Consider the following 23,694-nt stretch of genomic DNA (forward strand, 5'->3'; position numbering starts at 1 on the left):
TTGTCATTCAGTAGCAAGGACAGCGCCACAACAATGTGAGTTTAAAGGTTTAATGAGGAAGTATTGGATGTTGGAGACGGATGTGAGGAAGAGGATTAAGGAGTAGGAGGAAGTTGTCGATTCAGGTCGGTCCGGGATGGAAATTTTGATTGCAAAATGGAATTAAGGTGAGCATGAGCTTGACGTTATTGTTTTGAATCTAGGAGCAATATGCCGAAGATGATCCGCAAATCAGGTGTGGTTGGAAATGGTTTGAGCTGATATGCCCAGTCTGGCTGCTGTGGGAGCTGCACCAGTGCAGAAAAAATTGACTGGAATAGTGTTCTGAAGATACAGTATACACCAAATGCGGAGGACTTGGTGAAAATGCATGTCAAACCAGAATCTAGTGGCCATTCTCCTTGTTTCAGTGAGAGGGGGTCTTGTGTTGAGGCTTTGGTGGCATACCTGGAATTGATGCATTTGGTAGGGGTGTAAATCACAAGTTTCATCACGATACAATACTATTATCGGTATTAACGATATTTGCTGATATCACAAAGTCTGCCACGATACGATTTTGATTCAATTCAGGGGCCTGTGATCGATATGAGACGTCATCATATGCCCATTTAACACAACCAGTTACATTAATATCAACTCATTGGATCGTTTAACATTGAATCGATATATCGATCCAGATGGATGTATCGTTACACCCGTAGTATTTGGTCAGTTGCTCTATGGGCTGAGATCGGAGTCTAGATACCGATATGAGAGAACCAGAAGAATGAATGGCGATGTCAGATAGACTGGAATGGATGCAGAGGCTGAGAAGGTCAGAGGTGAGAGTCAAGCGTTCTGATGGGAGAAAGAAACGGGATAATTGGAGGTAGAAGAACATTGGCTTAATGAAAAAGCTGTATCCTGATAAGCAGAATCGACCGAGCATGGGTGATGAAATTGCAGATAGACATGATGGCTAGAGAGGGAAAGGGCAGCTGGTAGGTGGTACGATATGCCTGGAAACAATTCCAGTCAGTTAGATAGGCTGAGAGAGAGCATGGGGTGAAGGCTGTTAAGGATGGCTGCTTGTGAGGTATTCAAACTGATTTCTGAGTTGAATATTGTGGCTGAAAAGGGTCGGACCAGTATGGAATGAATGTCCGAGCAGGATTTGAGCTGCACCGAGAATGAACAGATATTAATGGGAGTCTGCGCATGGACTGCATGACGGCCGGAGAACGAGATCTTTAGGATTCCTACAACTGTTGTCGGAGTGAATGAGTATGGACTCTCTAGACCATTAGTGTCCCCAAAGATCGGCGGCTATGACAGTGGGGTACAGCTTCGGGGTGTCACGATTTTGATTCTAAATCGGAAATCGATCGAAATTAGCTTCCGATTTCGGCCATCGAAATCAAAAGCAGGATCTACGATTATAATTGTTTTCCCCCGGGTACTTGCGTGCATCCGAAGGGGGAAAAAACAACACTGCGTATCTTACCAGTAGCCTGCAGCTACACATTGAGACACCATGGACACTGCCGGACTCGGAAAATGACGGAGAAACAACAGAACTGGAAAATCCTCCTGCTCCCTGTAGTCACCGGTGTGGCGCCAATTTGCCTTCCCCGTAGTTACGTAAACAACGAACGCCTAAAGTTTGTAGGCTGCAGAAGATTTAGAGACTGCAGCAACCAAAGAAAACAGCGCTCATCGAACTGTTTGCCGATTTCAGCCGCGGTCGTGCTATATCCACTTAAAATCGATTGTGTGTCTACATTGCTTTGTACGGTAAAGCGGGGTTTATGCTCGCCATAGTTTAAAGCATGTAGGCGCCGACCGAGGCCTATTGAGAGAGGCTGGGACACTCGTCTATGACACATGCGCAGTGTAACTGGAGCTGCGGTCGTACGTTCTTTTCCGTTGCTATTGGACAAGGACGTCACGGTGCATTCAGGTGTGCCTCGTAAACTCTAAGAAACTCTAGCTGTTGTTGTAAAGTACCCTCCTGCCATCTAGCAGATCGTCTTTTTCTTGTTTAACAGCTTGTTCTCCAATTGACCAATCGTATCAACTGGTGAAATAAGTTATTGTTATTACATATTAAATAAATTATTTAAATTTGACCATATGGCCTTTATTGTGGTACATTCCAAAATAAATATCACACTTGATAGCCTCTCATTTTAAAGAAGAATTTGAAAGTGTAAATGACAGTTGTCAGGGCATAAAACTAATGATCTGTTGATCTTTATGAATCAAGACTCCATAGTCTAACAATGGCATGTTTAAATCGAAAATTTAATCGAGTTGCGTCCTTTAAGTCAAATCGAATCAGGGATTTGGAGAATCGTGACACTCATGAGTGTGCTGAAGGTTGTGGCAGATAAGCGTCAGGAATGACGGGATTAAAATGGCTGGAAGAGAATCTTTTTCAAATGGATCACTGCCTGAATCGGACTGATCAGTCTGCAGTTTGAGACCCATGCTGAGTTGATTGTTCGGTGTAATCGAAGGTGGCGTTGTCTGACTTTTTAGATTGATGCTAGGGTTAAGCAGGAAGCACCATCTGTTAAGTCTGGTTAACTTCATTAGCTTGAAGTGTTTGTTGTGTGTGGTCCTTCTGTTTTGTTTTTCATTGTCACTGTCTTGTGTTTCAATGTTTTGTGCTGTTTGGGCAGATTCAAGCGGAGTACATTCACACTCACAAATGATTACTGGATGATTATTCCAAATTTCAAAATAAGAGAAGAAGGAAAAGTCAGTCAAATTCTGTCGACAATAATTTTTTGTATCCTCTCAAATCTCTCTGGATAAAAGTAGAAGCTCATAGTATTTCACACTGGCTATTCTCATATTATGTACTACAGACATGGGAATATGGTATACAGCATGTACCAGGAGCTGATATATTGAACAAATTTATCATCCTCCCTGGTTTTCATCCATGCATTAATAAACCACCAAAAATTCTGTCTGAACATATTCTCATGCGTGCTAATTCTGCTTAGTAGTCCGTCTATGCCAGCGGTACACAGTGTGCTCTCTTAGTAGTAATGCTGCTATGTGTTTGTACTGTAGGCTTCATGTGGAACAGATAAAACGCAAACACGTCCGCGTTGGTCCAGATAGAATTAAACATCAGTGGGAAGTGTGTGAAGGCTCTGAGCCCTGCCGCCTCTTTCCTTTAATCAAAAGAAGATTGCCGCCGGCCTCAGTGCCAAGCAAACTCATTGTAGATGAATGTCCAATCAGGAAAACATGGTATATGATTAATCATATGTGAAATAAAAAAAAAAAAAGATGAGTGAGAGGCAACTTTTACGACTATGTTTGAGCATGTTTCTGTGTCTGTGCTGTGTTCTGCCTGTGACCTAAATGTTAAAATGTTTATGTTTAGGTCTCACCAATGAGCATTACCAGGATGAAACGCGACTCTTTGGAGGTACTCGCCCTCAGTCTTTTCCTCTTGTATCAGCTGCTGTCATTTACCTGCTCCTAGGAAGTTTCAAAGAGACATGTTGTGTGATCTCTGAGACATCAGGGCCCAGTTCAGTAGACAGCGACTCAGCCTTATCCTATAGTCTGTACAGCTTTATCAATCATTGCCCCCATCTGGAGCCATTTAGTGCAGCGCTTAGCTTTGTCTGTGGGTCAGCCCTCCAGAGTATTGATCACAATACATAGAATAATACTTTACACTGCACCACAACAAAAGACACATATTCAGCTGAACAAAGAGCATGCTTTTAGATATGTAGGTACACACACATGCGTAGTCCCTGTCTTTCTCTACACACTATGAACTATAGAATAAAATGAGTTGTTATTTGACCAGATACTAGAGGTGGACAACAAACCTGTCATTGTCTTGTGTTTTGTGTCTGATGCTGTATGTTCATCCATCATTAAGTGTTGTGGTCCCGTCCTCATTAAATCAGCTCAGAACATACTGAATGTACATTACTCCACTATTTTGCTGCTCTTATGTCTTGTTATTTTCTTTCTTTACCTCTCGTTTCCCGCAGCCTACATAGAGGACGTGGCGCGCTGCGTGGACCAGAGCAAGCGCCTCATTATAGTCATGACACCCAACTACGTGGTGCGGCGAGGCTGGAGCATCTTCGAGCTGGAGACGCGGCTGCGCAACATGCTGGTGACCGGCGAGATCAAAGTGATCCTGATCGAGTGCGCCGAGCTGCGCGGCATCATGAACTACCAGGAGGTGGAGGCCCTCAAGCATACCATTAAAACCCTCACCGTCATCAAGTGGCGCGGCGCCAAGAGCAACAAGCTCAACTCCAAGTTCTGGAAGCAGCTGCAGTACGAGATGCCGTTCAGGCGCACAGAGCCCATGCTCACCCACGAGCCGGCGCTGGACGTCAGCGAGCAGGGCCCCTTCGGGGAGCTGCAGACCGTCTCTGCCATCTCCATGGCGGCAGCCACCTCCACCGCCATGGCGACCGCTCACCCCGAGCTGCGCTCCTCTTTCCACAACACCTACCACACCACCATGCGGCAGAAACACTACTACCGCAGCTACGAGTATGACTTACCCCCGGGGGGGACCCTGCCACCTCTCTCCTCTCTGGGGAACCAGCACACCTACTGCAACATCCCACTGACACTGCTGAACGGACAGAGGCCTCCCGGGAAGAGCCGAGAGCACAGCCTGGAGGAGGCGCACGCCAACAACGCCATGCTCCCTCTGCTGCCAAGAGAAACCAGCATCTCCAGCGTCATCTGGTAATGATGAACAGGCTCAGCATCAGCTGCGGGAAGATCAGTCGGAGCCAGACGTGACTGGGCTCAGTCTGGTAGGAACACAGTTTATGGTCGTGATTACGGCGCAAAGTGTTTTGGATCCATTCGGTTCCAACCGTTGTTAACTGGCAGCAAGTGACGGCGATACAGCAGGTTTTTTGGACATAGTTTCCCTTGTTTTGTTTTTTTCAAGCGGACAGCGCCTCTGTTACAGAGGATGTTTTTCTATGTGGAACTACAGGAGATATAATGAAAACACTGTTTCCCCTACTAGCGAGATACGGACTTGCAAGAACTCCACATTAAAGAACCAACACTATGGCAATTGTGCACACACTCACATACACGTACACACACACACAAATGTGCATACACACAAACAAAAGGAAAACAGGGTCTTGTACATATATTTCGATTTCTTTGTAGCATCAGTGTTTTCCTGTTTTGTTCTTTTTGTTTGTTTTACTCAATCATGTTTGTTGCCTTCTCTACTGTAGGACTTTGCTTTAACTTGTTATACAGAGTTGTATATTTTTTATTGTTTTCTCTTTTTAGTTTGTTTTTGATTCTTATTTTTAATGCGCTTGTTTGGAAAGCCAGTATGTCATGTACCTGCGCTGTTTTTTTTTTGTTTGTTTGTTTGTTTTTCAATCTTTGTGTAGTTTAAGAGAAACATTTTTAACACTTTTGGAATTGCCTGGACATTTCAGGAGCTTCAAGGAGCTGAAACTTCTTTTTGTTTTACCTGTAAAAGGTGTATCTAGTTTAAAAGGAAACTCTCTTTTAAAAAATCATAGAATATGCAAAAAGAAGGAGGAGCTGGCAAAAATATACCGTCCCGTTGGACCGAACAGGAGGAGCGATTGGGGGGCAGTGCTAGTCCTCTCCAATCAGATAGACCGATAGACTGGCAGATCTCTCTCTAAAGCTTCATATTTTCTATTGAAACAAACAGCCTTGCTGTTTTAGAGTGATAGTGAAATGCCTCACCTTAAAAGGAAATCTGTAGATTATTTTAAAAAGAATTCTATTTTTATAACAGAAAGAGTTTGCTTGAGAAGTCATACTTATTTGCATTTCATCGACCATAGAAAGGGGATTTGTGTATAAGTGTTATGCTGGTTTTGTACACTTGCAATGTGGTTCCTGGTTTGTTAAAGAGGTTAAGGTGGCTTTTGAATCCCACACGGAAAAAAAAAATATCTCCTCTACTGTTCTAGATTCAAAAGTAAAGCATTTTCAATGTTTTGGTTTTTAAAACATAATATTATTCCCATCCTGATAATTCCTTTGGTTCATATGGATAGTTCATGTTTAAGGAAAGAAAAGAATACATTTGTGTTTTGAAAGACTTTTTAAATATATTTGAAGGTGTGATTTTTGAGTATGCATAGCAAATAGATATGTATTCTATATATAATATAGATATTTATATAAATATATAAACACGATTTTCACTTGGAAAGAAATGTCTATCTTTATAGAAACACAATCATTATCAGTTGCCCTTACTTTCTCACTGCACATTAAAAACATTGATTTCCTTTTGATGTTTTTATTTGTGTCCAACCTTGACCGTTTGTTGGCAGTATTTCATTACATCATGTACTGATTATACGCCTAAAAATCCACATTAATAGTCAGATTAATGGCATGTTCACTCTTTATGACTTATTTGGTGACAACAGTTGACTAACGGGGGTGAAAGTGAGTTTGTCAAGGACGATGAACAAGCATCAGCGTCTCCAGATACTGTTGGAAAGCTACCATACACTACCATACTATATTACAAGACAACCTAAAAGCAGTGTAGGCCTCTGCACATTCTGATTATTTTCAGAAATAACTTCAGGGTATATACAAATATTTAATCTGTTTTTGCTTGCTTACTTCATACAGGCCATTAAGAGATCCCTTGTTGACACGCTTCTGATGGAAGAGACGGGGACAAAATCCAGGGTGCTTATTCCATGAATAAAACTTGAAATATATTTCAGAGTTTATCTGAAGCCAAAATGACGCTTCAGCAATTAATCAAATCAAGACCTTCTGTTTTAGTACCCTCTATGTTTTCCCCAGGCGGCAATCTCCAGGGTCTGAAAAGTGAAGCCAATGCGGAAGTGCCTCAAAGCGGCGGGGGGGGGGGACGTATCCTCTGGTTGCAAAAGATTGTATAGAAGTCTGTGAGAAAAAGATCCTACTTCTCACTTGATTTATTACCTCAGTTAAGTAAGTCTTCTTCAATACAGCATGATGTTTAGTAAATTATGGTCCCATTTAGAGTAAAATAGACCATAGAGCAGGGTATGCTTTGACAGGTCGCTACCACATCGTTGTCCGGTCTAGGAGTTGTCTGTGTTTTTCATCTTACAACTTTAACCCTTTCACAGTGTGTTTTCAGCTCATGGAAGTTAATTATAACCTTTTTTGTCGCCTAAAAATGTCTTATTCAGTGTTCAGTTGTATTTAGCTCCACCCTCTCATGCCCCTTCTGGTGGCGACGGCCAAAGACCGAGATGGCGACGGCCAAAATGCCAAGCTCGAGGCTTCAAAACAGCAGTCTACAAACCAATGGGTGACATCACAGTGACTATGTCCACTTCTTAAATACAGTCTATCGTAGATACTCATTTATTGTCCCCCATCACTTATATTTGGAAGTGCCTTAGGAAGGGATCTTGTAATGGCCAATTGGAACAGGAAGAAAGATTACAGCAAGCAAAAAATGTTTCAGTGTTCGTTTGAGCACCTGACTATTGTTTTAAGACAGATTTGAAAAATTGTTAATGAATAGATAAAACCCAGAACAAACCTCTACAGGGAGATTATGAAATGTGCTTTGCAAACAATGAATCGTGAGAGATTTACTTTAAAGGACAGTAGGTAGGAGCTACTGTCCAGATTTGTTGTAATGTGTGTATTCCTGTCCTCCCAATGATTCTCACATTACATCATACAACACTAACAAACATTATCATTTATAGTAGTATGTCAATGCAGAGTGCAAAGAAGGAAGGTCAACAATTAGACAGCATGTAATGGTGGAGGTCATGATGGGAATCTCACAGTTTAAAGTGTGCTGATATGGGGGTCTCTGAGCGCTCTCCACGCAATCTTCATTTCCCTGGTTCGACTCTGGCTGGGGACTTTCGTTGCATCGTATCCCCCTTGCTCTCTCCCCATGTTTCCAGTATATCTCTCCTGTCAGATAGAGGCAGAAATGCCAAAGGTAAACCTTTTAAAAAAGTGCTGATAAAAGAAACATTTTGGCTTAAAGCCAAGGAGTCTCATTTGATGCCTGACTTTTGCTTGGCAACCTAAACACGATGGTGGTGCGGTGCTGCCAAACAGTGCCATCTCCTGGGGATTCACAGTACCTGCAAGGGGTGTTTGCGATTGAACGCTGGTAAACACAGAAACACAAAGCAGATTTACTGATTCTCTGTCAATCCCAGGAGAGAACAGAGACAAAGAAAAACTGGGGCAGAGGAAAAAGACAGGGACAGAGTTAAATGAAGAGGAAGGGAGAAAGTGAGTGAGAGACAGAGTTTGTCACCATAAAAGACGGGCTGCATGGACATTTTTGTTGGTGCCAGGCAGCGCAAAAACAGCTCAGATGGTTTCAGACTCTGCAAACATATAGAAAAAAAACATGTATAACTGTATTATTGAAAACACAAATGAACCACAACCACTGGAACTTACTGTGGCCTAATAAAGATGCCAACAGTTGGACACACATGCAAGCACACACAACATGTTGTCAACCACAAGTAGAGCTGGTGACTGCTGCGTGTTGGCAGCCTCCTGCCAGACAGCTGGAGTTTTATTAGCAGACACAGGATTAATAGACTCTTTATCACATAGAGCAATTAAGGAGTTAATTGGAGAGAAAATAGGCTCCATAGAGAGTGAACATCTAGAGGAGATAGACAGAAATAAGCAGGGGTGCGTGGAAGTAACAAATTACATTAACTGTCGTTACTGTAACAAAGTCGTTTTTTGTGTACTTGCATTTAAAAAAAATCTGTAATTTTACTTTTACTTAAGTATTTTTAATCTCAGTTATTGTAGGCTACTACTTGGAATAAAAATGAGCCAAATCAGCAGCTGCAGCAGAGAAAAAGCTGCTGATGTGTCTGCGGCCGCAGGAAGGCTGAGCTGAGCTTCACAGAGGTGACACTCTGGAAAACATACACGTTTTAAATGTCTATGTTCACTGGCCAGGAGGTGGGGGAGGTGGGGTGCCGGTGTTGTGTTGAGTTATGTTACCCGTCGATATGTGTTGCTGTTTCCCCTTACCTATGGTGCCTTCAAATGAAACTAGTGTGCTGAGTTTACAACATGGGAAGTCGTGTAAACGGTATGCTCGTTCAAGTGGTTAAGTCGTGAGAACACCGCTGCGGCAATATTAACGTTACTGTCGGCGTCTAGAAGCCACAGAGGCTAACCATTTAGCAAGCTAGCAAGTGGGCAACATAATGCAAGGCCTATGGAAGGAGGCTGGGACACGGGTGGACACGGGTTTCTGGGTATGGGGTACAACACATGCACAGTGTAACTTAAGCTGCGGTCATGCCTTGCGATTGGCTCAATTTCGCTCATGTGTGGTATGCAGGAAATGCAAAGGCATAATGACAGAGAAAAAAGATGAGGCCGTTGGAAATATTAACATTTTCCTCAGATATATTATAAATTTACGAAGAAAAACAATACACGACTAAAATTACAATATATTCACTTATTATGCACCGAAAAATTAACTTCCATGGCCTCCGCCATTTCTGACAACATCAACAAACACGTCACAACTCACGAACTCGGAGCTTTCATTAACTTTCCACTTACCAGGTCGTGAATACCTAAAGAGGGGGGCGTTCATATATGGACTCTTCTTGTGAACACGGTAAACACGACCCCATTTGAAGTCACCACTAAACCTGAACCAACCCTTACCCCTTAACCGTAACTACTGAGGTGGGAGCTATCATTTTAACAGAAGGGAAACACAATTCGATGGGGGAACACACTTCAACATTAGTGATGTGTTGGTCGCGAACGAGTCGGTTGAAAGAGCCGGCTCTTTTAAGTGAACGATAAGAGCCGGCTCCCGTCCGAGAGCAATTTTTTTTTTTTACCAATTCAAGGCAGTATGACAGGATGATCCTCTCCGCGCCACGGTCACTCCATGCACTGACTGTGACTGAATGTTGTGTTAATGACATCCGTGCGACCAATCAGGTGATGACAGACAAGGATCATACCATCAAGCAGAGAGGGGCGGCGCGCTGACAGTCTACAGGTACAGAGCAGGAGGGAGAGGAGGAGAGAAAGAGAGAGGAGTGTGGTGCGCGAATAGCAGACAAGATGAGTGACAGTCGGAAATGAAGCAGCATGTACAATTATGATATTCTGGAAATTATAAGGTTTAGTATAATTATATTGAATAATTTAAGTGATATATGTGCACACATACTAATCATAGGTCAAAACAGTGCTAAATTTGGCTGAATTATAAAAGGCAGAAGTGTTAAAACGAAGAGCAGTTTTGGAGCCGAAAGAGCCGGCTCTTCTTGGGGAGCTGAGCCAAAAGATCTGGCTCACTAAAAAGAGCCATAATTCCCATCACTATTCAACATAATACCTGTCGCACCTGGGCCGGCCTCTGCCGCTGATTAGCCCTACTCTCCCTCTTATTGGCTGACCCCATGCCGAAACATAACCAATCCAAGAGCGAATAGAAGGCAGTGAGCCAATCAGAGGCAGAGGAGGGCGGGTCATTCCTTCACTGTAGCAGGGTTCATAATTTAGCGGGCGGTGGACTGAATGTAGTTAATTAACAGTTAAATGCACTTTAAGAAAGAATTATGTTATTGTAGGTTAAGGGTTTAAGCGGTTGTAATTAATCACTGGTTTGATTCACCACCCAGGGAGCATGCAAAGGGACACAAATCAAAAGCACCCACTTGTTGAGTGACCTGTAGGTTCACTCCCAGGTCAGGATAAATGCTAAAATGCTCGGTGTTGTGGAGGAACTTTTTACTTTCCGCTGTGGCTGCAGAGCTTCTTTCAGCTCAAAATGTTTGAAAACTTTGAGGAGTGCAGTGGGAGCAGAGAAGGTGAAACTGGAGCAGGTGTGGAGGATTGCATGGTGTCCTTCAGACAGCTGAGTACAACAACAACTAACTATTGGCCTAAGTGCAGCTAAACGTGTGTGTGTGTGTGTGTGTGTTTGTGGCTGCAGTCTCTGTGGAGTTTGTTTATACATGTGTTGTCTGCCTTGTGATGATTTATTCTGCTGTAAGAAGTGGCAGGATATTTAACTTATGTGGTTAAATTGTTGCACCTGCTGCAGTGTCCACATCTCTTTATTTATTGTTGGTCATTTTTTGTGTAGGCTAATTGTCTGAGTTTTGACCTCATTTTTTTTTTTTTATACTTTATTATTATTATTATTATTATTTATTAATATTATTATTATATAACAACTAGGTTGGTTGCTGTAATCAAGTTTGTACATTATATTAATTTACATATACCATGGATACTATTTTTTGTGTAGGCTAATTGTCTGAGTCTTGACCTCTTTTCTTTTTTTATACTTCATTATTTTTATTATTATTATTTATTAATATTATTATTATTATATAACAACTAGGTTGGTTGATGTAATCAAGTTTGTACATTAGATTTATTTACATATACCATAGATACTATTTTTTGTGGAGGCAAATTGTCTGAGTTTTTCACCTTTTCTTTTTTTTATAATTTATTATTATTATTTATTAATATTATTATATAACAACTAGGTTGGTTGCTGTTATCAAGTTTGTACATTAGATTAATTTACATATACCATGAATTCTAGTTTTTGTGTAGGCTAATTGTCTGAGTTTTGACCTCTTTTCTGGTTATCTCTGGTAAGGGGTAGGCTACACTGAGGAAGGCAGTCGTGTAATTGATAATTGATAATCGGTTGTACTGTATGCAGGCTGCAGAGTGCTGTCTGTAGAAATATGTTGTTGGTTTGGACATAGGGGCTCTGTGGTGTGATGTGTGTACACTGACATGTTAATGTACTTTTATTGTGTAGCCTAAATGTGTTCTTTAATTTAATAGGGCTATCACATATCCACATCATCATATACATTTTTCCTTTACCCACCCTATTGCCAGTTAACTCAGAGTAGGCCTGCATTTGGCTGACTTACTAACTAAGAAATTGTACTTGAGTAAAACTTCCTTAAAGTAACCCTGGAAATAAGAATATCTTAAGAGCAAAGTCCACAGTGGTAACTGTATGTGCCAGAGTGGGTTTGCTTGTGCATCATTGTTGTCTTTTCCTGCAATGCCTTATCAGACCACCGGGCGGTGTGTGAGAGTTATCAGTGATGGTCTCACATGAACATCCAGCTGGTATCTCATGTTCTCAGCTTATCGTCTTGAAGTCCTTCCTTCCAGTGTAATTTTGTTTTGATTGCATGTGATTATTCTGTGCTGAATATAAATAAACTGCACAGATTGCTACTTGGAGGCACACTTTTTACTGCTCTTGAAAACATTTTCATTGAGTTTTTGAATGCAGACTGCAATTTGATTTAAAATTATACAGGAAAATCCATTTCTCTACTACTTTTTAATATTTCATTTTATTTTTTCCTTTGTTGTAACTACCGAACAGCAGATGCTCTAGCTTGCAGACAAGGTTGCCACGTGAACGGACAGATCCCTGACAAACTTTACTCAATAAGACCTATGAAACACCTCCATCAGGCACAGGAATGTGGCTGGTGATACCTTTGATCCCATCAGTCTGTTTCACTCTGCATCAAAGAGGAGTTTAATAAGGTTGTTGCTTGCTGAAACTCTCCTGCTTTGTGAGTTTTGAACAGTATGCCACCTCCCGCCCTTCACTCTCAGCCTCCTCGGTTTCCTTGTGCTGTTGCACAGCTACAGTACTGACGGCAATGCTCCCTGTTTTAAGGTCTACCCAGGAACAGGAGGTCATTTGATGGTCTAGTCAGTGGCTGTCTGACTGATACGAGATGTATGTCTATCTCTGTCCATCTCTTTCTAACTCATTTTCACTTCCTTTCCTTTAGTTAGGTTAGGGTATAATCCAAAACTTAGAGGACCTATTATGCTTATTTTCAGGTGCATACTTGTATTTTGGGTTTCTACTAGAACATGCTTTATTTTTCTCACACATTTTTTAACCCTCTGTCTGAAAGCTCTGTTTGAGCTCCCCCTAACTGCTCTGATTGTGATTGAGCAAAACTCTTCAGACTCCGCTCCAGCTCCGCTCTAACTAGCTTTGTTTGAGGGCGTGCCAAATTAACCGCTAGGCAGGTATTTTGCAAATGTATACACAGCTTTGTTGAAAACTCAAATCTGGTCAATCACGTCGTTCTACGGTCTGTTATTTCTTTATAGCAGCGTTGCTATGGCTGTAGTTCTGATGCCGGACTCTGGCAGATCGTTTTTGTGTAAAATTATTGATGTAATAAGTGGAATAATGTATAGCCTCCGTTGCACGTCGGGTCCACCGTATCGCCCTGAAGGGGTGACCGGTCGGGGTTTATTTCACAACAATGACCGGTTCGCTATACATTATCCCTTACATATTACTCGGTTACATCACCACGTTACGGAAGAAAAGGCGCGACTTCGAGCGAGGCGTTTCAGGCAGTTCAGGACCAGTGTTTCTGTGGGGGAGAGTAACACCCTTTGGCGTGGACTTTGGGCTTTGTAACTTTGCAGACCTTTTACATGCACAAAAAACTATATTACACACCAAAGGTAAGGGAAAAGCATAACAGCATTAATAGGTCCTCTTTAACAGAACAGGGCATGTTTAAATGTAAAATAGTAACCTTCTAGCCAGATTATTTTGTCAGAGTGGGCCAAAACAAAACTGCAGGGACTGAGCACAGGTACAGGCCATCTGGCCTTTGAACAGTGACTAAGTATGGAATGGAGGCTGGAAGCGGTAATCAGGCGTCCAGGGACTCGTAAAAATAATTTGGCCGTACTGTACTGTAGGCTACTGTTAGAGCAGGAAATCTTTGCGCCATTGTTGTACAGTGTTTCATCACTTAGATCTCTATAGAATTAATGGAACCTAATGTTGTATGATGATGCCATAAGACTACAGTATCCGTCTTTGCCTTTATGTGTAGTCTCTAGATGCACATGAAGGCAGGATATGATTCTCTTTTTCTAGTGAGCCAGTCCTCCAGCCTATACTTGCTGCCAGGGGGCATGCAATCCACAAAAGTCCACACGGTAATGGCCAGAGTTGGAGAGAGAGTATTACCTGAAGCACTTTTACTACACCATTTCTGTCTGTGCGTGTTGGTCGATGGCGAGGGTGATGCATGTGTGGTATACTGTTGCACTCTGGTGGTCTAATGTGGCATTTCACCAGTATTTAGAAGTCACAGTAACATTGTTATAAACTCTCCACTGATACCTGCTGGACATTGAACAGCCGGTGTGAGTAACCGAACATGTAGCCGCATCTTAGTTGACATAATAAACCTTTATCAATAACCCACTGTGAACATGAGTTGAATCAGTGTGACTCACATTTTTCAAGGTGATGTCAGATTTATGAGTCCACTCATTGCTTACATACTGCGACATTATCTCCTAGATTGTGTCTGTAGGACTGATTTCACACTTGCCCCAGTGAAAAGTGTGTCAGTGATGAGCTGATTATCACACACAGACAAGGACAAAAGTTCAGAGAGTATTTTTTTTTTTTTATTATAGAAAAATAGTTTATATAAAAACAAATAAGTTATGAATTCCAGCAGCTGCTTTGTATTTTTCCTCTAATGTAACATATCTTGCCTTCAACACACTCTCTTCCTATCTGTCATACACGCACACACACACACAAACACACACACACACACACACACTTGTGTTTCACAGTCCTTGAAGATCTCCCACATTAAGTAGTTGTAAATGCAGTCCCTAATATCTTCTTCATCTGCCCCCTCACCTCCTTTACCCTATAAAGAGCTTTGGAGCATTTCAGTCCATCTGCTGAATTCACCTGCAGCCCACATGTGGTGACCTATTTCCCATAGAACATCTCCATGAGCACCTCCTCGATGCTGACGCTCCCTATAACGGGTCTGAAGAAGAGCTGCGCGACCACCGGCGGGCTGATGGCCCTCAGCATGGACAAAGCTATGAGCAGCTTGGCGAACCGCGTCATGTCCTCGCGGTGGATCAGCCGGACGTGCTCGTTCAGAGCCTGGTGCGCCTCACGACGCAGAGACTGGATGTAGTGGAGGCAGCGCAGACCCTCCACATCTGGGGAGAGGAGAAGATGAAAGAAAAAGAGATGAAAAGTGAGAGGAGTTGAAAGAAAAAGTTCAGTATGGTTTCCAGGCTACATACTGTGCAAGAAGGTGCAATAAAACCCCAAAATCAAGATTATTTATAGGATGAATGGCACCTTCTACATCTCATACACATGTTGCTGTTAGAAAACATATGTCTGCACTATATATAGCCTATGCTTCTTCTCTATAAATAGTCAATTTCAAGATTCAAGATTCACTTTATTGTCATTTCACTGAGTATTTGCATACACAGAAGGAAACTAAATATTGTTTCCTCCCAGCTCCCTTCAGTGCATTAAAAAAGGATAGAATAAATAAGTATTAAAATGAACATACCTAAAAATAACAATAGAAGAATAAAATAAGTAAACGTTTCAGACACAATTTCATACAATTTGCAGTCGTGTTTAGCAGCAGAGAAAAGTGCATTTATGTCCATAGTAAAGTGCTGTTTTGCATTACTGTTCCAAAAATTGTCTTTGACATGTGACTAGCTTTAAAAAAAAAAAAATTGTGACTACCTTTAAAAAAATTCAATTTCCAATTTAATTTCCAATTAAACTAATATATGAAAAATAAAAGCTAATCAATAAGCGTATAATAATAAACCCAGCCTGAGAGGAGCAGTCTATATTTGCTTTGTGCCATCTGAGGGAAATAACTTTTACGCATAGGTATTATTAACCACCACCATACCTGGGTTGAACAGCACAGCTCCTTTCAGGTATACGCATACTCTTTATAGGATTAATGGCACCACCTTCTACATATCATTTCAATGATACACATGTTGCTGCTAGAAAACATGCGTCTGCACTATATTTAAAGCCTATAAGCTTCTTCTCTATAAGCAAGAAGGTGCAATAAAACCCCAAATCTTTCAAACTGGTAACTGATTATTTATAGGATTAATGGCACCTTCTACATCTCATTTCAATGATACACATCTTTACTATACATGCTTCTTCTCTATAAATAGTCAATTTCCAAATAAACTTATATATGAAAAATAAAAGCTAAATATAATAAACCCAGCCTGAGAGGAGCCCTGATTTGCTTTGTGCCATCTGAGTGAAACAACTTTTACGCACAGGTATATTAACCACCACCATCTCTCTGATTATTATAGGATCAATGGCACCTTCTACATCTCATTTCAATGATACACATATGTACTATATAGCCTATGCTTCTTCTCTATAAATAGTCAATTTCCAAATAAACTAATATATGAAAAATAAAAGCTAAGTATATTAAACCCAGCCTGACAGGAGCCCTGACAAGTCTGTATTTGCTTTGTGCCATCTGAGTGAAATGACTTTTACGCACAGGTATATTAACCACCATACCTGGGTTGAACAGCACAGCTCCTTTCAGGTACGCATACTCCTTGGTACTGATGTCTACACTCCAGCACTTCTTCAGGAAGGCTTTGATCGCGTCGATATCCACCACAGAGACCCCGGCCGCCACCGCCGCCCTGCTGCTGCTGCCGCTGCCGCTGCTGCTGCTCTGTCCGGCCTGCAGCACCACCTCTCCGCTCTGCCGCTCCGGTAGACCGGTGAGGATGCGCTGCAGCATGCTGGGCTCCACCGTCTCCGTGGTCTCAAAGTCCACCCGGTCTTGAGCAAGCCCCAGCACCAGCAGAGGAGCCCATCCGCTCCGGATCAACATCAGCTGGTCGTCCTCCGGCAGCTCTCGAAAGCACGGCACGTTCTTCACGAAGCGCAGCGTCTTCACCAGAACCGCCGAGGCTGCTTTGCACGTCACCTGCGGGGATCGGAGGACTCCTCTGCGGCGCGTCGAGCCGCAGGAGCAGGACGACGACTGCTGCTGCTGCTGCCGGAGCTCCTGCAGAGATGCTGGGGCTGCACTGGTTGTGGTGGAGGAGGAGGTCTTGTGGAGCAAGTGTTGCAATGTTTGGGGATGTTGTTGTTGTTGCTCCTCTGCAGTTGCAAGGCTGTCACTCTTCAAGATGCTGTAGAGGATGCTGTTGTTGTTCCGACCGCTGGCACCCAGACAGCGGCAGCCCTCCAGCGTGGCCATGGCCAAGCTGGCCGCTCTACATGAGCCGGAGCTCAGCTCACTGTGTGTGTCTCTTTGAAGCTGCCTGGGGGTCAGTGACAGGAGGTAGCTGTGTTTTCCTTAGCCCCCTGATAGCCCCTGAGTGAAGGGCAGCACGTTTATATTAGCTCCTGTCTGTCCCTGCTATTTCAGAGTCTGTTTCTCTGCATATTCCGCCTCCACCAGACTGCAGGCACCTCCTCTTTCTCCACCTCCTCTTCTTCCTCTCTCTCTCTCACACACACATATATATAAAAACACACTTTTCTTTGGCTCTCTCACACATTCAAGACAACACCACTAGGCTATAAAAATGATTTTTTTTTTGCAAGAACCCACTTCAGATGATAATTTAAAGCACTTTTTAAAATCTCTTTCGCTCACATGTGAAAGATTAAGAAAAGGTTCAACTAAAAATGCATTATGGTTATTTATTTATTTATTTAAAAAGGATCCCGAGTAGCTGATACCAATGGCACCATCTAGTCTTCCTGGGGTCCGAATCCATTACATTACATTTATCACATACATACATATATATACAACATCATATTTGTCTTACATTAATAACATTCAAATTTCCCAATCATATAAAAATTTCACCTTCATACACATCTTCCACAACCATTTAGCTTCAAGGCCCATCATCAGGGAAAAGGAACAAAAGAAAAACCATACATGACCAACACTGGACTATGGATCAGCTGCTTAAGTAATGTATTCTTCGATGGTATTTGAATGAGGATTTGTTAGAGGATTGACGGATGTAAAGAGGGCAGCTTTTCCAGTGATAGATGGCACGATAAATGACCGTCTTTTTTAAGGCATTAGATTTTGGGTGAGGTAACATGATTTGGCCATCACCTGCTGTTCTAGTGAAATGACTGTTATGTGACACAATGTGTCACACATCAAAGGTAAAAAAAAAAAAAAAGCAGCAGTCAATAGGCCAGGGTTAATTAAACAGATGTGTTATTAATAGTGAGAGAGAGGAGGGAAAAAAGGCAGAGAGAGGCAGACAAGGAATCAGTTCTATTCTCAGCATTACCTTGACTCTCTGGCAGCGCTGTTCATCAGGCATGGAGCCGGTAAAAAATATAGGCCAGCGACGGATCTGAAGGCTTAATTATTTTAGGGACAATTTATATGGTTTTCTATGAGAAAGAAGTAGGGAAGAGCTGAGCTGTGAAGGCCGGCCTCCAACCTTGACTCGGACACACTGATATTGATTTAACCGTGAAAACAGGAGCCGGTGAATTATGATGTCATGACTCAATGCTCTCCTTGCCTCTGTCACTGAAGGAGGATGAGGGGGGAATGAGGGGTGGGGGTGGTTTGAAGGAAGGGAGGAGTGGAGGTCAAGTGAATGAGAGACTGAGAGAGACAGGTCGGGATAAAGCAGATGAATTAGAGGTTTATCTTAATTGCTCCTAAGAGGGATCACAGGTTAGGGTTGGCTGCTACCTGAGAGAGAGAGAAAGAGAGGGAGGAAGGGGGCTTCGGGGAAATCAGAGGTGATTACAGAGAAGTTTGAAAAAAACAAGCAAAGAAGTTGTCTGAATGAGAAAAACTGTGAGAATAATGCAGAAGTTCTGAGCGGTTCCTGACTTACTACACAGTATGTTCGGTTTCAGGCAGTTCTGATGTAGCGACCAAATAAATATCTTACACAATGTCACACAAGGGTCTTCACAGAAGGTTGTCTTTGGTGTGGAGAAAGGATGACATTGAGTGCATGGCCACATTCATGAACTCACAGTAAGTAGGACCTCAGCGTCCGTCGTTCGTTTGCGTCGAAGGACGCGGCTGTGAATGGAGGCAGGATGAAAAACTTTTGCAGCAGAGCTATAACATTGCTCAGAGGCCGAATGTCTTTGTATTGATTTAGCTGAGAGAGAAAACGGAGAGATTTTTCACATGTTTATATCAAGGACACCGCGGGATAAACAGCCTTCACCCAGCCTGTCTCTTCTGCCGCTCAAGGCCCAGCCAGCGCAGGTTATAAAAATCCTTCCGTCTCAAGGAGAGATTACATTATGTCTTGTTGCAAAAGCACAAAGTTGAAAAGACAGCTACAGTGCTCTGCCGCTCTTTGTCTTGCTCTCAGGCCCTCCTGTTCTTCCTTCATTTATTTATCAAATTTGTGCAAGATGTACTTGAGTAGCTCTCCACTCGATGGCTTTCACACTTCAAAAATCAAAAAAAGTGATGTTCATTTGTGAAGATTATTTTGCTGAACAAAACATGAAGTATCATAAACGTTTGTGTGTTTGTTTGCCAAAGAGCTTATTTTCTGCAATAATCCAAAACCCAATGGAAAGTCCTATCGGCTTTTTGTCGAGGGAACCAGGGCGATCTTAAATTCCTGGTTGGCCTACAAAATAGGGGTGTAAGAAAATATCTATACACATGAGTATCGCGATATTATGTTATGCGATACTGTAAAGATTCTCATAAACACTGTATCGATTTTTAATTAACCTCTTAAAAATCTGACGGCCAGCCATCGGGCCCGGCTGCTATTTAATTGTTCGGAGGTTGTAGCAGGGTCAGTTTTAAAGAGAGTGAAGGTAGTGGCATCATATGAAACTAGTCGAGAAGGAGGCTAAATAACGCGCCAAAGTTACGCTAAATGTTGGCGAGGAAAAACTGGCATGGCCATTTTCACAGGGGTTCCTTGACCTCTGACCTCAAGATATGTGAATGAAAATGGGTTCTATGGGTACCCACGAGTCTCCTCTTTACAGATATGCCCACTTTATGATAATCACATGCAGTTTGGAGTAAAAAAAACATGCAGTTTCTTACATGCAGTATACATGTGTCTTTTTTACCTATTCTAAAATGGTTTATTTCTGGTGTGTTCTTTATACTATGACAGTTTTCCTTGCCTTGCTTGCAATATCGCAATATATTGAATCATTACCCCAGTATCATGACACGCACTGTATCGTCAGATTCTTGTTATCCCTGGAGAACTCTGTTTGGTTTGTTCTTATTCTTCGGTGATATAGAGCTCTCTCTTTCTCTGGCACAGTGCCTGCTCGCCCCAAACCCAGTTTAAAATGGCTCAGCACGAGGAGGCCCTCTCACAGCCCTATCACATAACTTTAAGGATGTGAACACACTTGCCACAAAACACAGCACCCTCTTTGTCTACAGCTAGTAAACAGTCATATGTTATGCATTATAAATATATGAGTTCAACCCAAGACTCCTGAATTGGTCATGTTGGGTAACTATTCTGATGCAAGAGTGTATTTTTTTTTATAATGAACAAAGAAAACACAATGTTCTATTAAAATGAAACCAAAAAAAAAGACATTTATGTGTGCAGACACACATTTGTCTATCTGTGATCTGCTCTTCTCAAACTAATTGCTGTGACACCCAGACAGTCCGGTTCAGACGGCATCAGCCACGCTGCAGCTTTGTGTCTAGTGCTGAAATCTAGAGCAAGGTCAGTACCAAAGCAGCTATCTGCTCAGACAAGGGGCATGGGAAAGTGAGATCAGAGCACATACAGGAATCAAAGTGGGAAGGAAAGACAGAGTAAACAACCGTTAAAAGTGAATTCAAGTGCTTTAGGTTTTCAGTGTTGTTGATGGTAAGTAGGTTTTGTAAAAAACTGTTGTTAGAATTAAAAAAATTCCCCTTTTAAAAAGACAAGAGCAATTGTCTGAACTTTTGTCCGGGTATAGGATTTCTCTCAACCTCTCAGCTGTATTGACTGAAGGGTAAAGGAGCTTCTGTTGTAACTCAGTTTAATCTATCTCCACAACAAATACTTTGATACTCTTTCTCAATGTGTGCAGGTTGTTTAAGAAGGTTTTCAATGAGTGAGCATTGTTATGTTACATGATTTTGCAGCAGTAAACATTTCCTGAAGGCTGATCACACAAATGAAATTCTGAGGTTGCCGTGACCCGTGTAGACAGCTCTTTGGCACATTCAGTCGAGTCGGCCTTGAAACACAAGTGTGGAGAAAAACACAAGGCTTTTTTTACCAAACACTTGGGGCTTAGACACCCACAGACACTCCAAGACAGGTCTCAGAAACTTAAGAGGACAACTTCGCATGATTCAAGGCTTTGCATTAAATGGCTCCCCTGGAAAAAGTCTTGTACTTCATTGTTTGTTGATTTGTTGGGCTCTCTTCTGGCGGTTGCTATAGTGACTGCCTCCATTTTCTCTCTGTGGCTGCTCACATAAAGGGCTGTGTCCTTGTCTCCATAATAGTTACAAATTGAATACTGCACTTTCCAAGGACTCATGTCACCAACTTACAGCAGAGTGAAAGTGTACGTGTGTGTGTGTTGGAGAGGAAGAAAGAAGACAAGTTTGCTTTAGATGTGGTGAATGCGAGGTAAAATGTACAGGTTTCTTTTTTACTTTGTCTTGATTTATGTTGTAAATCATACAATACTAAACAGATAATGCAATTATAAAAAACATCACTGAAATAAATGTGAAAAACAATATGCTTCAAGACACAAACAAAGATAAATAGAAACAAACAAACCACAAATAAGCGGAAAAATCAAAAGCAAAGGATTTTAAAAGAAGGGCCTGGGTGTAGCAACACAACCGTTCCACATTAAGGTGCATCAGAACATTTTGTTTTCTAAAAGTGAACCATTCAGGCTATTATTAGTCATAACTCATACTCATATCCCTAATGGATCACACGAGGGCTGCCCAGTCAGTCCACCAGCCATTCATATTTACAACTGGAAATATTTAGTCATAGCTTATTAGAGGGTTAGAGAAAAAAGAAGGAATGTTGGTTATGATAGATATCATTTTCTTCTCATCAACCTCTGCCACACTAGTGTAAAGTGGTAACTCAAGTCTTATGTGTCTCTTTGAGATTGTTTTGTGTCTCTTTGTGGTCATTTAGAGTCATTTTGTAGTTGTTTTGTGTCTTGTTGTAGTCATTTTGAGTCTCTTTGTTTTCATTATGTGTCTCTGTGGTTGTTTTGTGTCTCTTTGTGGTCATTTTGTGTCTCTTTGTGGTCATTTTGTGTCTCTTTGTGGTAATTTTTAGTCTCTTTGTTTTCATTATGTGTCTCTTTGTGGTTGTTTTGTGTCTCTTTGTGGTCATTATGAGTCTCTTTGTGGTCATTTTGTGTATCTTTGTGGTTGTTTTGTGTCTCTTTGTGGTCATTATGAGTCTCTTTGTGGTCATTTTGTGTATCTTTGAGGTTGTTTTGTGGTCATTTTGAGTCTCTTTGTAGTCATTTCAAGTCTCTTTGTTGTTACGCATCTCTGTGGTTTTGTGTATCTTTGTTGTCATTGTGTATATCTTTGTTGTCATTGTGTGTATCTTTGTTGTCATTGTGTGTATCTTTGTTGTCATTATGTGTATCTTTGTTGTCATTATGTGTATCTTTGTTGTCATTATGTGTCTCTTTGTGGTCATTATGTGTCTCTTTGTGGTAATTTAGTGTCTTTGTTGTCATTGTGTGTATCTTTTTTGTCATTATGTGTATCTTTGTGGTCATTATGTATCTCTTTGTGGTCGTTTTGTGTCTCTTTGTGGTAATTTAGTGTCTCTTTGTAGTCATGTTGAGTCTTTTGTAGTTGTTTTGTGTCTCTTTGTAGTCTTTTTGTTTCTCTTTTGTAGTCTGTGTTTTCTATTCAGTGATGTCACAGGGTCCTGGAGTACACCTGTACATCACTGCAGCAAGGTGAGAAGTTAAGCCACTGGAGGGCAGAAAAAACACATTTTCAGGCGTTAAGTTACTGTCCAAGTCAGTGTTTAGGTGTAAACTTGACTTCAGTTGATGCACAGTTTTTAATTCGACCACATAGTCTTACCGCAAGGTCCACTATCTTTTTTCAGAGTTTTTAACCGCTACTCATAGTCCTCCATCGGGGATGGAGTTTAGAGTTCACCCTACACGATTTTAGCCCTGTCTCTGATCAGATTTACAGCTTTATAGTTAGTTATATGTAGGAACCCCACAAATTAATAAAAGCAGCTCAGTGACGCACAGAACCTCTCTTTGAACAAACACAGCATTGCTCATTGTTTACCTCAGCTGTGAACCTCTCACTGAATGTGGGCAAACAGCACGCACACACACGCACACGCACACACACGTATCACGCTTGTGGCGCGATGGTCCATAGTCTATTTGCCTCTCCTCTTGTAACAGTGTTCAAGGGCGGTATATAAACACAAGGTCACCCTGCTTACAACAAACAAAGCAGCAGATATGCTAGCTTTTAGGGCAGGCACAAATAATATTGCCATTACCGCCCACCGCTGGGTTGTGTTGTAACATGTTGTGATAAAATGTGTTGCATTGTGTCACGTTGCATGGCATTGTTTTGTGTTCTTGTGCATGGCGATGCTATTTATTTGTGTTTTTAACCCTGCAAGAGGAAGGGATGACAACATTGCTTTTTATTATCTTTATTATTCATTTGTAAACTTTTAGAGGGTTAAGGGCATTCAAGCCAGCATCGTATATTCATTCTATACATAACTGGGTTTGTGATACAGGATGGTATCTAG

The 23,694-nt window shown here is 41.7% G+C and overlaps 2 protein-coding genes and 1 long non-coding RNA gene across 4 annotated transcripts in view; 1 reads left to right on the forward strand and 2 right to left on the reverse strand.

Moving 5' to 3' along the window:
• The window catches only part of il1rapl1a (interleukin 1 receptor accessory protein-like 1a), a 203,079-nt gene extending 196,554 nt beyond the window's left edge, over window positions 1-6,525 (forward strand). Inside the window, exons 11-12 of one of the 2 annotated variants that reach the window (XM_074658820.1) lie at window positions 3,386-3,430; window positions 4,014-6,525. In XM_074658820.1, the coding sequence (XP_074514921.1) occupies window positions 3,386-3,430; window positions 4,014-4,735 (767 nt within the window). In that variant the 3' untranslated portion in view covers window positions 4,736-6,525. The remainder of the gene's footprint in view (window positions 1-3,385; window positions 3,431-4,013) is intronic. The other variant, XM_074658821.1, reaches the window with a different exon arrangement.
• Window positions 6,526-7,259: 734 nt separating this feature from the next.
• On the reverse strand, window positions 7,260-10,294 carry LOC141782083 (uncharacterized). The gene is made up of 4 exons (XR_012597035.1): window positions 9,598-10,294; window positions 8,306-8,378; window positions 8,053-8,152; window positions 7,260-7,950 (listed from the first exon to the last, which is right to left on the reverse strand). It is a non-coding gene; the product is annotated as an uncharacterized LOC141782083 (long non-coding RNA).
• A 4,203-nt stretch (window positions 10,295-14,497) lies between these two features.
• LOC141782443 (nuclear receptor subfamily 0 group B member 1-like) lies at window positions 14,498-17,584 on the reverse strand. The gene is made up of 2 exons (XM_074658818.1): window positions 16,457-17,584; window positions 14,498-15,075 (listed from the first exon to the last, which is right to left on the reverse strand). Exons 1-2 carry the CDS (start codon window positions 17,151-17,153, stop codon window positions 14,834-14,836), a joined length of 939 nt encoding a protein of 312 aa, XP_074514919.1. The 5' UTR covers window positions 17,154-17,584; the 3' UTR covers window positions 14,498-14,833.
• Window positions 17,585-23,694: the final 6,110 nt, after the last annotated feature.

The sequence above is a fragment of the Sebastes fasciatus genome, chromosome 14 (assembly GCF_043250625.1).
Source record: "Sebastes fasciatus isolate fSebFas1 chromosome 14, fSebFas1.pri, whole genome shotgun sequence".
NCBI classification, from domain to species: domain Eukaryota; kingdom Metazoa; phylum Chordata; class Actinopteri; order Perciformes; family Sebastidae; genus Sebastes; species Sebastes fasciatus.